Source organism: Pagrus major, chromosome 20, assembly GCF_040436345.1.
Source record: "Pagrus major chromosome 20, Pma_NU_1.0".
Taxonomy (NCBI): Eukaryota; Metazoa; Chordata; class Actinopteri; order Spariformes; family Sparidae; genus Pagrus; species Pagrus major.
Window position 1 is genome coordinate 6,042,234 of NC_133234.1, and position 15,712 is coordinate 6,057,945.

Here is a 15,712-nt window from a genome sequence, read left to right on the forward strand (position 1 = left end):
GCTGCTATTCACAACCCAACACACACTTACATACAGCTTAGCAATGTTTCTAAGCTGGGTGAACTGCAGCTCTGCAACAACCATGCATGGATTCTGTATGTGGAAGGTTCTTCCCCGGTCACAGCCTGTCATTTTCTGCTGATTAGCCACACAGAGATGAACCTCAGGCCACAGCCCTAAAAACAAACTAGCAGCACTGCTACTGTACACACACATGCACACACACACACACGCACGCACGCAGTGGACTGTAATGGAAAACAAAGGCTCCTATAGGCAATGACCTGGCTGCCCTGCGCTTTCCATTCATTGTGAATCCAGATGAGTGTGGCAGTTTTATGGCTAATGTGGCAGCTTAGAGTTCTGCTGCTGAGCTTTTTCTTTTTCTCTCAGTCTGTATTAGTGTCCCTCAAGTCCCCCCAAAAACTATATGCAAGAGAAATTACAATGCTGTTTAATGCTCAGTATTTTATTTTGTATGTCACTGTTGCACAGATTCTCATCTCAGTTTTAATGTTCATCTCAGTCGCTGTTGTTGCTATTTGAGCTCCTCTCTCACATATTTTTCTGTTTGAAACTCTGTTCCTGCAGTGCCAGTATTGGATCACTGCAAAGGAATTTACAATGGCATTAATGGAGTACTGTATTTTAATACTTGGGGGCATTCTTTAATCGTTTTTATGCAAGCACGCAAAAGAGAAAAGGATTTTTTCTTCGTTTAGAGCTGAGCTAATATCAAGTTTTGTCAGGTTCATCAGGTGGAGAGTAGGGATGCCACAGCTGAGGAAACTGGTTGATAAACTCGCGACAACGCCAGTCTTACAGATTACATCAAACATTTGATCCTGCACCTTCACAGTTAAAGCATTTAACAGGCGAAACACAAGTTTCCTTTTACTATGGATGAGTCATAGGAAATGTGTTTGTCAGTAAGTTAAGCACTTACGACTGTAATTCATAAAAAATATGTCTACAAAACAAGACAATAATTTCTGGGGGGTTTCTGACAGTGGATCAGTTTGAAATATTGCAGGGAGTTATGGAAGAAGAGGGCGCAGCCACAGAGAGCTGTTCAATTAGGATCTGCACAGCAACTTCTCAGTGAGCTATCAGACTCCTCCTTCTGCTTTTTGTGTTGACAACAGATCCTCTGCCATCGTCTTGATGGACAACTGTTCTTACTGGTGTCATGTTGTAAGTGACTCTGCGTTTCTGTGCTGCGACTCTGCTGCTGCTGTATGGAGCAGACACCTTCAGTATTGTACCACCAAGTATCGACTTAAAAAAATCAGCAAAGCGACAGTGAGCAGGTAATGTAACACCGGTAATACCGGTCCAGACCAACTGGATTGTAAGATAACAACTGCATGATTGCTACAAATATAAGTGGTATCATTTATCTCAGATCAAAAGCAAACAAAACTGGACTGACTCCTGTTCACATACTGTTATTTCAATATCTAAGCTGTTTTAGAAAAGCTCTATGTAACGATTTGTAGCAATTTACATGTATTAATCACCTTTTCATTGGCCATATCTGAGGGGATTGTAACATGACCTGAAAAATGATACCTTCCCTGTGTCTGCTGGTTGCCTATACAAGCCTGTGGACAATTTGTTGAAGTTGTTTAATGCCGCTGGACTGTCGATTTCTTTGTGAGAGACTTGGGTCCGATTTTCTGCGACAGTCCAAAGGATGTGACTTTATGCATGTTCTTGAGTGCCTGTCTCCACCACGCGAACAGAGAGCAATAGTAGGTAATGCAGAATTGGAGTTGGCTAATATAAACTAATGACTGGCTTCTAGCACAACACGGACGTTCAACAGAGCCCCTTTAAGATACGACAATAAATAACAGGACTGAGCCTCAACCTGCAGTTCACCCTATCAGATACACTATATCAGATTCACTAAGCAGTTATGAGAATTATGCATTATGTGGACTGAGGGTTAGACAATGAAGCTACTCAGCAGGTAGATTATCCCAGAAGAAAAAATAACAGTATGTACAGTTGGACTGCATTACAATACAGCTATTATTGCCATCTTAAACCCAGAACTGCTTCTAAAGCAATTAAGCAAAATGCTTCAGTAATTCAAATACTATTTACCTGTCCTCATTTCAATTGTTCAGCCAACATCAGCTCTACGCCAGTCAAACTGTTTAAATCTATTGCTAGACCAGATGTCTATTACAGGGCCACCCGGACCACAAATACACCACGCCACTAAATGTTCTGATGTAATAATAAAAGGATAATAATAATATTAATATTAATAATAAATGTAATCTAAGAAGAAGAAGAAATTGTACAAAAATGTCATTGTGACTACTCAAAGGTGTTATTACATGTAATAACCCCAGAAGACGTGTAATTGCACTGTCAAATATTTTCTGTGGCGTTAACTGGCACAGCAACATCTCATTATACATAACTCTGAACTGCAATGTACAGTATTAACTGTTAATCTTGGATTACTGCTCAGAATTGTAAATCTTATCATATGCAGTGATCATAAAAAGTAAGTACGGAGGTATGAAAACGGACAGTTATCATAATGTGTATATTTGCTAATCTACAGTATTGAATTCTACTGTATTAGTGTTAAGTTAACATCAAGTTTCATGTCTGTCAGGTTCAACCAAAAAAAAACCTTCTGTTTTCATTAATTTAAGGGTCATTGTTAATAATACTAATAATAGTACAATATTGTACAGGAGATTTTTTTTGAGACGGTCATCTTACAGTGAAAATCTCACATCATTGCAACCCTCGAGTGCAGAAAGTGCACAGTTAATTCAAATAATTGTTGGGGTTATCAGGTGAAGAGCACTCAATTATCATCAAATTGCTTGTGTATCATTAAAGACAAGGCAAAGCAGTAAATCTTCCCATATGTAAAGGTTTCAGCTCTCTCTCAGGATTTTTAGCAACTTAAGAACAGTCTGATGAGTTACTTGTGTATCTAACAAATGAAATGTGATTGTCTTAAAAAGTTACCAGACACTGTGATGGATAACCCTTGCTGGTGTAGCCCAACATATTTCCAGCTTACCTCCACATAAATGAATAGTCATACTTATTGACTTGTTTATTGTTCTACTAATAATCTAGCTGTAAACCTATAAGCTAAGTGAGCTATGCTCACCCAGTACACTCCTGCACTACTGGCCTATCTGACCACAGACACTTGACAAAGGCCTGACAGCTTGGCTTGACACACTTCTAATCTAATCTCCAATCCTTCTTCACTGTATTCACTCAGCTAGTTAAGCCTCTTGCTAATGAGACTGTGCCCCATTGTATGGAATTAAACCATAACACTACTCACTGCCTAAATCACATCACACACAAGGACCAATTCTACAAGGGAATTAGGAAGCTGGGAGCATGTTTGTTGTGCGTTATAAACAACTACATGCAATATGCTGCGTAGACAAGGGGACATGCAATTACACATGCAAGAAGTGTTTATCTATGACACTGTAGTCTGACTCACAGAAAGCAGGCCTTCCATTGGCTGAATATTTCAGACAGCGTTCTCCTTCCATTTCCACTTTCTGCTTATGATCGTGAAAAATGGGGCTGCATGATTTGGAGATCATGGACACTGCTGTATTTTGGTTTTCTGCGATGTATATCCCCATATGAAAAAATACAGGAATTTCCTCCAGACAGCTTGTAGAACTTTTTTTTAGAAATAATTAGTCATTCTTTAATGATGGGGTGAACGATTGTGGTTCGCTGTGCATGTAGGACCTGCATGTCACTCACAAGCAACAAGCGATTCTCATGTATCCAAGAACCTTAAATGATGACTAAATGATGTCATATCAGACAGACTTCTCTTGTAGATTAGTCGTGGAAAATGAGAACTGTGCAATTGTTGTTTTTGTGTCAATCAGCAAAAAGCATGTGTGTTTAAGTTAATTTGCGTCACTTGACGTCACACATCCTGCGATGTGACAATAACGTATGCACACATTGTCACGATGATGCTAAAAGTCTATACTATGCAGCCCTAGTTAAAAGCCCCAATCACTGCATGAAACAACAACCTCTGAGCTAGAAACCAGTTTTGGCAAAGATATCAATCATGCAATTAGGCAGGTTACTGGTTGTTTTACAGGGATTTAGTCATTTTAATGCCAGGGCTCACATCCACACATGCAAAACAAGTTTCTACCAACACTATTTTGCAAGTGCACCTTCACAGCATTCTAGGCTTAGTGTCGCCCAAGACGATCATCATTGTTTTACAGAAATACAAACAAGATGGAGATTTTCTCCTCTATTCCAGAATGATTCAGTTCAGCCAGACCCTTCTCCAGTGCTAAAATCATGAGTGGAGACAGGTCTGGCTATGAAGGTCTAATGACACTGCAGATTTATGAAATCATCCCACCTCGTTATTCTTGTCAAAATACAGACCACTTGATGTAAATGCAGAATAACAGAAAGCTACGAAGCTGTGAAACCTGGAATTTATCGGTCTACATCACATAGAAAACACCATGAGTAGTCAAAGGCAAGCACAAAGGACCTGAGACATGAATGCGGGTTTAAACATAATGTTTTACTTTACATATAGACAAAAAATACACAAGCACTGAACTCTCACCGATGACTCTTCAATGTAATCATACAAAAAGAATGGCCCTATCATACACCTATGATCATCTGATGATAATATCTGCTGGAAGATGTAATATCTGATGCCGTACAGTCTTCCCTAAAAAGCACATATGTACACTGAAATCTCACCAAATGATCAAGTGTGCTGGGGTTTGGCCACTTATCTGCATAGGCAGATAGAAGGATTCAGTGAACAAAAGAAAATGGGGAACAGGCACACTGTACAGTGAGACAGGACTGTGGATGTGCCAGCCAAGGGCTTGTCAGAGCAAATATTTCATTGTTTGCTGGTTTTGGCATGTTAACCCATTATGAAAATAGATCTTTTTTAAAAAAGGAGGGAGGAAATTCAGACTGATATATTGCCAAGATTTTTTATCCACCCCTGCCTGCCTACTGACTGTATTAGGAATGCAATAATTACACCTCAAGCAGTAAATATGTCTGCTCCAAAAGTCACAATATAGAGTTATCTCGGAATTGTAGACAATATTTCACACGAGGACAAACTACCCATTGTTCAGCCTGCAGCAAGCCAGTTTTATGTTTTTACAAGTCCCAGCATTCCTGCGTTCCTGTCCAAGTCGGAGGCTTTTTGTCCGCCAGAAGAATCCAGGCAGACGAGGCTTTATGCTCGATCATCACGCTCAAATAACGCGGATTGTGGCCAATAACCACGAGGTAACAGGGATTATCTATCGTAAAGGCTGTAACGCGGGTAAATGTAGAAAGCTAACCTTCCCCCCGTCAGCTGATTCACAGTATACAGCAGATTAAAGCATTTAGCCGCTCGGGACTTGAATTCCTGCACATGCAGCCGCTGTGTGAAGAAACACGACATCACATTATATTCACATTGTCTTCACATTATATTCCAGGTGTTTCTCTGAGACTAAATGCTCTTCTGAGATGATCCCTTTACATTATGTCTAATGTCTTGAACACGTAGAGTCCATACATGGAGCCACTGTGGTCTCACCATCCTCAGCACTAACTCAATCAGAGAACATGGCAGTCTGTGCTAGCTACATGAGAAGCTTTATGAATGATAAGTCTGAAGATGTTCATGTAAATAAGGGTTCGGGTTAGAGTCCCGTCTGGACCAACACGAGCTGTTTGCTTCCAGAACCCCCTGCTGGCAGCCTGCCTCCCATTAACTCTCCTGCTAAGTGGTCAAATAACAAACTCACACACGCAACATCCAGATAACACTGACAGACATGTTTGGTGATCAATGATCAATAGAAGAGGGATCATCACTGATCGATACAGCCATAATAACACGAAGGGAAAGCCACAGACTGATTTCCGCCTGTAACAGCCTCGCTGCCACCAACCACAGATTTTACCATTTGCTTTGCATGTAACAGACCGAGAGGACACAGTCAGCGGTTTCTTACCGTCAGGTCGGGATTGTCGTTGTCACGGTGGTTAACGGCTCGTATGACTCCGGACCTCCACGGCCACCGACCGATGTCGCCAATTTCAGGCGGCTCGTCCCCGCTGACACATAGGAACCGCTTCCCGACCAGCTCCGGCCGAGCCTCGACTGCCATGGCCCTTCGCTGGTCAAAACCCCCCCTCGAAAAACTTCCCAACAACGACGCCCTTACAGCCCTTACAGCCCTGTCATTTACGACATTAAACCAGCTCTAAAGAGTCCAACAACAGAAAGAAAAATAAAACAAACACAAAGTAATCGGTCGCTAAACGCTGATAACCGACCCGGGGGATTTAAATGTAGCAGTCTCCACCCGCTCGAGCGTCAGTCTCTTTTCTCTCTGCGTGAAAAAACCAGGGAACACTGAGCCGCATCACCGCCGACATCCATACTGGTGTCTCTCCGCTGGATCCCAAGGCATTCACGGACCGCAGCACGGCGGTGTTCCTCCGCTCAATTGAACCCCATCAATACTATTTTCGCAGAACGGCACCAGAACAGCTCCAGAACGGTTCGCACTTGTTGTGTGCCACGACTACTATTAACTACAAGGTGCAGACAACCTTTGCTTCTGTCACCACTTTAACAGCAGAGCTACTATAGTTCGGTCTGGTCTACTGCATGTATCACTGCGGCTCCTCAGCAGCAGCAGCAGCAGCAGCAGCGTCAGTCTGCTCTGATTACAGGTTAGACACAAATTAGTCATGTTGATAATTGCAGCTATTGTAATATAGTTACAATTCCATATATAAAGACTGCCTTAGTATATCTAGTGCTCATAAAAACTAACTACACTTCAGTTTAATCATTTGGGGATATTTTAGGTTTAATTTGTCTTTTAATTCATATTCATGTATTTAATAATTCAGCTTAATTTTGCTGCTTTAAAGTCCTTTTGTTCACTGAGATTTTAGTTGCAGCTTTATTGCTCTGCCTACAATTGCAACATGTTGCACAGTGTCTCTGCATGTGTGTCCTGTGTACACAGGGATGTACAGTGGACACAGGACACACATGTAAAATGACCATGTAAAATGGCGTTAACAACCCTCACTGGACCACCTTGTGCAAATAAATGAAATGAATGATAACTTAAATGTAAGGCGGCGGAGACAGCAAAAAGAAATAAAATATAAAATATATATATATATAATACTTTTTAAATGGTCTTAAATGCTTAAAGGACGAAATGTACTAACAGACCATTGAAACTCTGTGTGTAATCCATAGCAGTGAAAATCAAGTCTGCATTAATCTTTGTCAGTCATTGTTTGAGGAACAGCAGTGCATGTTTTGTAAAGCAAGCCATACTTAATCTGCATTACTGCATCCACTATTGGATTAAACAACTCAAGCAAGTGTTAACAGGGCAATATATCGATATTATATCATCATTGGATATGATGGTGTAAGATTTTGGCTCTGGTTATATTGTGATTTGGCGTAAGTGTTGTCCTTTCCAGGTTTGAAAGGCTGCATTACAGTAAAGTGATGAAATTATCCTGAATTTAACAGACTGTTTACCCACTTAGTCATTATATCCACATTACTGATGATTATTCAGCAAAAATGTCATGGTGATAATATTTTGTGAAAGTACCAATAATCATCCCTACAGTATCTATATCGAGGTATTAGGTAAAAAATATTGTGATATTTGATCCAGCCATGTAAGTGCTGAAAAAATACACCCCAAAAATCTATCTATCTATCTATCTATCTATCTATCTATCTATCTATCTATCTATCTATCTATCTATCTATCTATCTATCTATCTGTCTGTCATTTCATCCATTCTAATCTGCTGTTTAGTTTTGTATTTTGCTATTTATTGTATGTGAACATTTCATTCAGAATGCAACTGACATGTCAGGTCTTTTTCTCTGAGTGTAGATTTACTAGTTTGCAGTGTCTTCCACTGAGGCCTCCTGGGCTTTAAAGGAGCAAGACACAGAGAGACTCAGTGAAGGAGAGAATAAGGCAAGGGAAGTGAAGGAGAACAAGAGAGGGAAGGTGTGTGTGTGTGTGTGTGTGTGTGTGTGTGTGTGTGTGTGTGTGTGTGTGTGCGTGCGTGCGTTCTGTGCGAATGTGGCTCCATGGAGGATTCCACTCGTGTGCTTTTGCTTGTGTACGCATTTGTGTGTGTGTGTGTGTGTGTGCAGAGTGAAGGCATCTTAAGGACAGTATAGAAGCTTGTGTGTGAAGCATGCAGAAGGCAATCAGCCTGGAGCGACCTCCAGGGTGGGACACAAGAGAGGAAGAGAGAGAAAGAAAGAGACGGAGAAAGAGAAGCAGGAGAAAGTAGAGTAGAGACACAGTGAAAGAAAAGGAGAAAGATGCTGAAGAGTCACACTGAGGACACACAAGACAAAAGAGGACAGAGGCAAAAAAAGGAAAAGAGGAAGAAGGAAGAGAGATGTGCCATAGTGGTGGAATAAGAAAATGAAACAACTGAGAGGAAAAGCACCGTGGTTACTATGAAGAAGTGAGACTAACACATTTCTTCTCTTATTTACATATTGTGTCACGTTTGTTGAGCAGGAGTAGTAACATTAAAACCACATATTGTGGTTTAGGTTGGCATTACAGTTATTTCTTGACCAACAACTGTTAGACAGCTGGATGGCTTTAAAGTGGACTAAATGCATATTTTTCACTTTTGACAGATTTAAGCTAGCAGTTATCCCCTGCCAGCAGTATTTGTTTTAAACTAGGCTCAATCCCAGGCTTTGAAACCATGAAAATGAGCATCTGGCTTGTGGGTAAAATGGCAAAAAATGTAGGTGACAAAATGTCGGAGTGTTACTTTAGCTAAATAGAAGACGAACCTGATCTCAGACCATAGCTATAGTTGCAGGAACATTTGTGTTGTTTAAAGGAGCTGAACAACATTGCATATCAATGTATATTAAAGCTGCAAGCAGCGATGAACGGGCCCTCGCAGTCCACGCGCGTCGGGGTCTGCAGCTGTCGGGGCATGCTGCTTACCCAGTCCCATTGTCCCATTATTGTGCTCGCATGTTTTAACTGACCGTGTTTGGGTAGGCTGCTCCTGCACGTAGTATATAATGTATGCTGAAGTTGGAACAACTCCCTGCAATCTACATGAAGAACAAATAATGAGACAACTACACTGCGTGACACTGCAGACCCTTAAAGACAGGTTTGTATCCATGAGGAAGGCAGCACTGCCGTCTGTTGGAGAAAGCTTGAATTAGCAATCAAAAGTGAAGGCAGTCAAGATGTTCTTTAGTCATTTAGCAATAAAAGCGCCACCTATTGGTGGATATGCACCGAATTTGGCACGAACCCTCATGTGGGCATGGAAGACAAATCAAAAAAGTTTTGTGTTAATCGGACTGTATTCCATGAAGATATGCAAGACTGTGTGGTTTACCACAACGTGCAGGAAATTGTTGTTTTATATTTTGGTCGTTCTTTAGACTATCACAATTCTTTTAATAACTTTTTGTCAGGAGAGTCCACAGATGCTGTGTGCAAAGTTTGGTGCAAATTGGAAAAATTGCCTGGGAGGAGTTCGAAAAAGTAGGTTTGCGACATTTGGCGAATTTGCAAATGGAAATTCAGTGCGAACGTGGGCGTGGCCTACATCACACGGTTCGGCTGTATTCAGGGAACACATAGATATAATGTTTAACGATGTGCACCATATTATGTGGGAGTAATTAGCAAAAAACGTTTTTTCTTGATAATAGCGCCACCTGCTGGTGATTTTTGGTGTGTGAGTTACAGATGCCAGTCTATACCACCCCAATCAGTTTCATATCCATAAGTGTTATGGTGTGGGCACAGTGCCAATTATAAAATGAAACTGCCACCAGAGCGCCACCTAGTGTCAGATCGGTAACCCCTTTGTCAGCTATCCTCAGGAGGGCATTGGCTATGAGTATACCAAGTTTTGTGTTAATCCGACCAACCAATGTCGAGATATAAAATACTTGAATTTAAATAGCGCCACCTAGTGGTCATGGGCCAAGATTTTGCACAGAGCCTAAGGGGCTCATGTGGAAGTAGTATCCTGAGTTTCACGTCATTCGGACAAACCAATGTGGAGATATGCAACACTTCCTGTTTGGAACGAAATCTGCAGGAAGTAGTTATTTAATAACTTGAGTATTGTTTGGAATAGCAAAATTCTTTTAATAACTTTTTGTCAGGAGCATCCACAGATGCTGTGTGCAACGTTTGGCGCAAATGGGTGAAATTGCCTGGGAGGAGTTCGAAAAAGTAGGTTTACGACATTTGGCGAGCTAGCGAAAAAAATGGTAGGCAGAAATGGGCGTGGCCTATATCAGGAGATTCAGCAGAATTCACAGAACGGGTGGATATAAGGTTTTTGAATGTGCGACAAAGTATATGGGAGTTATTAGCCAAAACACACTTTCCTTGATTGTAGCGCCACCTAGTGGTGAAAATTCTGAACGACAACAGATTATAAAATTTTTCGCCAGGTCTGATCTATATTCCAAGTTTGGTGACTTTTGGGGTATGTTCAGGCAGTGAAAAATGCGATCATTACGGACAAAGGAAAATAATAATAATAATAATAATAATAATAATAATAATAATAATAATAATAATCATTACAATTACAATAGGGTCCTCGCAGTTTCACTGCTCGGGCCCTAATTAATCTCATGTCTGTGTGTTAAGTACAAAGCTGGAGTCAGAACATGGTTAGCCTAGCTTAGCATAAAGACTGAAAGCAGGGGGAAACCATTGGCCTGGCTCTGTTCAATGCTCAAAAACACACCTTTCACATCAGTAATTAAAACAGACTACAGAAACAGTCAGCTCACCCACGAATTTCTGGAGCTTCACAACAAACCAGCGTTGCAGCATTCTCTTAAGCAACTGAAGTAGCTGGAGATTTTTCTTTTTTTTTTCAAATATAACAAACAAAAGATATACAATTCACACATAAAATAGTCAAGTCTAGTTCCTGTCCATAAAAACAAACCAACCAACTTCCCAGAGCCCCCCACCCACAGGTACTGGACCCCCAGCAAATTTCCATACATCCCGACAAATTCAAATATGAATCTGCAGATTCATACATATATAATTAAAATATCTAGGCAAATAAAAGAAAAAGACAACATAAATAATAATAATAAAGGAAAAATAATAATAATAATAATAATAATAATTTTAAAAAAAAAGTATGCACACACAATTGGGTTACATAGATATGTTAGTAGCTGCTGTGCCTTCTACAAAGGAAATAAATGGCTGCCAAATGACATAACATTTTCTAATGGACCCTCTTACAGTGTATCTAATTTTTTCTAAATGAACATGACTCATGACCTCCCTAATCCATTGGCCATATGTTGGGGGGAGAGCATCTTTCCATTTAAACAGGATAAGCCTCCTAGCCAACAAAGAGCAGAAGGCCATCATGCTTAGGTGGCACCCAGAAAAAGTGGCATCCACCGGAGCCACACCAAACAATTAAATCAGAGGAGATGGATGTACTGTTTTTCCACATATTCCAGAGAATGCCTCAAAGATGGGCTGCCAAAAATTGTGTAGCTTAGGGCACAACCAAAACATGTGCAGCAGTGTGGCAGGAGCCTGCCTGCACCGATCACACGTAGGGTCAACACCCGTCTTAATCTTGGACAATCTATCCTTGGTCCAATGAAGACAGTGCACTATTTTAAACTGAACCACAGTGTGTCTGAGGCATATAGAGGAAGAGTAGATTCGCTGTATAATTTTTTGCCATATTTCTTCTGTAATCGTTTCATCTAGGTCTGTTTCCCATGGAGATTTTTCTTTTTTGGCTGAAAGCTGCACAGACTTTACCCATTTTATCACCATTGTTTAATTCCTCTATAAAGACAAGGTTATATCATCAGAATCACCTGAAAGATGCTTTTACCACATTCAAAAATCTACATGTAAGTTTCAATGTTATGTATATGTATGAAAGAAAAGCTGTTGCTTTAAATATGTAAAATATGTTTTTGTGGAAGGCTTCGATGTTCCTGCTTTGCCTGTGAGTGGATGAACTGTTTGTTTAAGATATTGTGGAACCACCCTTTAAGTAACTGCCTACAAGTAAGCAGATGGGACTAAAGGGCATTCCCACCATTCACAAGGCACCTAATCTGAATTTTACAGGACTATGTGTGAGTCCAGGTGTGTGCTTTGGCTTACACATGTTGTTTCATTCTGTCAGGCAGCATGACACCTCCAAAGGTCCTGACAGGGATTGTGTCAAGTCCCAGTTTTCCAAAAATGATTGGGATGTATGATTCCTCTCACTTGATAAATACTAGAAATCACCACAGTGTTTGAATTAAAATACTGCCTGAAGCCTGATGGATATATCTATCAGCCTATAATAACAGCAGATATTACCTATCACAGATATATCAGTATATTCGTATATGCTGTCCGATATGAAAACTTTATTATAATACAGAAAAAGATGCTTGGGGTGATATTTAATATGAAATTCACATTGAAGTTTCAGTGTGCTGATGTCATTTTGGACAATTAGCTTACTGATAGATTGGAAAACATTTCAGGGACAGTGGAAGAAATGTATGACTGTATGACTGTATGTATGCATATAGGCAGATGATTGATTTTTACAAAGTGCTGATTTTCAGTATATCTTGGCTCGGTTTGATTTATTTGTAATCTGTACATGTCTAACTTCATTTTGTAGCTGTTCATGATATTATACAGTACTGTGAAGTGAGCAATGGAGCAGCTGAATGCTGGGTGTTGAGGTGTTTTCTGTTCAGCTGTGATCCTCTGATGCTGTCCCAGACAGCCAGTGTGACCAGAGAGGCTCCACTGGGAATCTCCCTCACACTGCTGCACACTGCAGTAGCCGCCTTCATGAATAACAAGTAGCTATGAGTCCAACCCCCCTCCTCCTCATACACACATCATATGTACACAAAACACGCACATATCTACATGTGGTCACAAACATGCACATCTGCAAATATATAAAGTCACAAGCTCATAGCTGCACACACACAAGCTCTCACACATGGTTATGTGCTCAGATATCTTTATCTATTCACACAGATGGACATACACACACAAAGAGAAAGGCATGCAAGAGCTCACAGATGGGGTTTGTGCTTGCCAAGTGCTATGTATGGAAACTAATGAATATGATACCACCTAAACAGTGGTGTGGTTTATGAGCAAGACAAAGGAAGTCCACTGCATTTGTACTCCAGGTGTCCAGTTGGTCCAAATGAGACTAAATAAATAAAATCATTTCTTTCTCAATCATCTTTCTCTTGTGGTATTTTATGGTTGTTTTAGTACAGTTTTCCTCATGTAAATGTTTAACGTATAACACATTTTTTGTGGTGCCCCTGTAGCTCAGTTGGTAGAGCACTCTTCCCATGTACAGAGGCTTTGTCCTCGCTACAGCAGCCCAGAGTTTGAGTCCGACCTGTGGCCCTTTGCTGCATGTCATCCCCCCCTCTCTCATCCAGTTTGTCACCTCTCAGTGCTGTCCTATCAAGAAAGCCATGAAACAGCCCAAAAATACATTTAAAAAAATCCTATATTGCACAATACAGCAATTTAGATGTCAACATGTACAGCGAGTAAAAAAATATGACTTCCTGGTTAGTACATGTAAGTATAAGTAAGATATGAATCATAAATAGTTAGAGGTTCATATGTTTTAATGTGCCATTTAATTTGGAAAATATGTTCACGATCTAGAGAATATTCATGAAATACATTTATTGTGGCCTTACTGGTTTATATTTATTTGGTCTTTTAAAGAAGAAAACCCTTAAAACAGCAAAGACCCACTCATATACTTATATGTGGATGGATGGATGGATGGATGGATGGATAGATAGATAGATAGATAGATAGATAGATAGATAGATAGATAGATAGATAGATATCAAATAAAATTGTCCTAATTATTGATATAATTGATTATTAAAAACAAGGTCACCTTCCATGTCCATGATAGTAAAACGCTCCCCCAACAACAGCGCTCTGAGGCTCCACAGACCCTCATCACAGCTCCTTTCACCCGTTGGTTGGAATTCGCCACGAATCGAAGACGGACCAATCGGAGCACAGATCGGTGAGTTTGAAATTCCACCACTTCTACCGCAAACGCAAAAGTCACATGGGCAAACATGGCCAACCAATGATATTTTGCGTTCGTTGTAAACAGACTGATCTGGCCAATGGCCGCTCGGGAGGTTGTTCTCTTCCTGTTGACGTCAGTGGGTGGCGGAGCAGCCTTCTGGTGCCAGAGACTGGAGAGTAAAGTAGAGAGAGAAGGAGGAAACCTGGAGGGAATAAGCGAGTGGCACTAAACAACAGGAAGCATATCGGATAGATAATTCATCTCTTAGCTATGGTTACAAACACAGAGCAGTGAGCTCGTCTCTTCTTCAGACATGGTGTTTGGCAGATGTACAGCAGATAGCTAGCTGCTCCTGGATTCGCTCATCGAAGTTTTGGCCCAAGAAGTTTACAGCGGCTCGGCTAACAGTAAGGCTACCACCGGGACTTCTTCCACTTCTGACACAACAAAGACCGACAACATGGTGTCTTGGATCATTTCGAGAAGCGTTGTGTAAGTACAAAGACGACGGAGGGCAGTTAAAGTTAATTAAAATGATGTTTACCTCATGGAGAAAACTAGGGCAGCTGATGGGACTGAGCTTTGTTAGCTTGCTTGGCTAAAGCTTGTTTCCGTCCTTTGACCAAGTTATGACCTCTGTAAACGTTGACAACATTAAACGACTCGGCCTAGATGAGCAGATAGTTACCAGGCGCCACAAGCACGCTGTGGTAGCTGTAATAATGTGAATAGTTGCGGGGCCCGGACTCTAGCTAGCCTTGTGGTTTGTGATTTGGTTGCAAAGCTAAACGCTAGCATGTTGTTTATGAATCATGGTGTGGCACGCTGCTCATGAGTCAACTGTGACTGGGTGTCACCTCGGACCGGTGTAGGTGAGGTGGAACTGTTCAGGCCTCTACATGTTCCTGTGTGAAGGAGTGTCAGGTACAGATGTCGTTTACAAGGTATTAATAGCCAGCCCTGCCTAGTTTAACCTGGCAACCATAACGTTGTTAGGACACAGGAAGAAAGGCCTCCAACGAACCTGAGTGACTTTAACCAATTTGTCAGGTTTCTGTATGCTTAGTTATCCACTGACATGCTGCTGACATCCCATGTGAAATGTGAAGTAAGCAGGAGTCAGATTCAGATTTAATACACCAGAGATGTGATGACTTTGTGGTAAAATGCCAGTTTTTGAAACAGTTTGCCTTTGTCTGATTCTCTGTCTATCTCTGTCCTGCCGTGTTTGTCTGTCTGTGATTATACATCCACAAAACATTAGTTACATAACTCAGTGTAATGGAGGACAGGAATGTAGCGGAAAGGACTGAAGGGAGTGGTGGAAAAACACAGAGTGCCTTTTCGCTTTTCTCTATTGCAACGTTCAAACACGAGCACTCTGTTGTGGGATAATAAACACATTCTTTCTAACAGTTGTCACAGATTAGTCCTCGGTTCATCGTCGTTCAGTCAAGATCTTTGTCTTCAGAAGACACGTGAGCACTATAGGCGTTTCGCAGCTGCAGGCCCT

General features: G+C 40.9%; 2 protein-coding genes across 2 annotated transcripts in view; one reads left to right on the top strand and one right to left on the bottom strand.

Moving 5' to 3' along the window:
- The window catches only part of jmjd1cb (jumonji domain containing 1Cb), a 115,289-nt gene extending 108,874 nt beyond the window's left edge, over positions 1-6,415 (bottom strand). The window contains exon 1 of the mRNA XM_073489112.1: positions 6,039-6,415. Within this exon, the coding sequence (XP_073345213.1) occupies positions 6,039-6,194 (156 nt within the window). The 5' untranslated portion in view covers positions 6,195-6,415. The remainder of the gene's footprint in view (positions 1-6,038) is intronic.
- A 7,999-nt stretch (positions 6,416-14,414) lies between these two features.
- Positions 14,415-15,712, top strand: part of reep3b (receptor accessory protein 3b) — a 35,842-nt gene continuing 34,544 nt past the window's right edge. Inside the window, exon 1 of the mRNA XM_073489626.1 lies at positions 14,415-14,691. Within this exon, the coding sequence (XP_073345727.1) occupies positions 14,660-14,691 (32 nt within the window). The 5' untranslated portion in view covers positions 14,415-14,659. The remainder of the gene's footprint in view (positions 14,692-15,712) is intronic.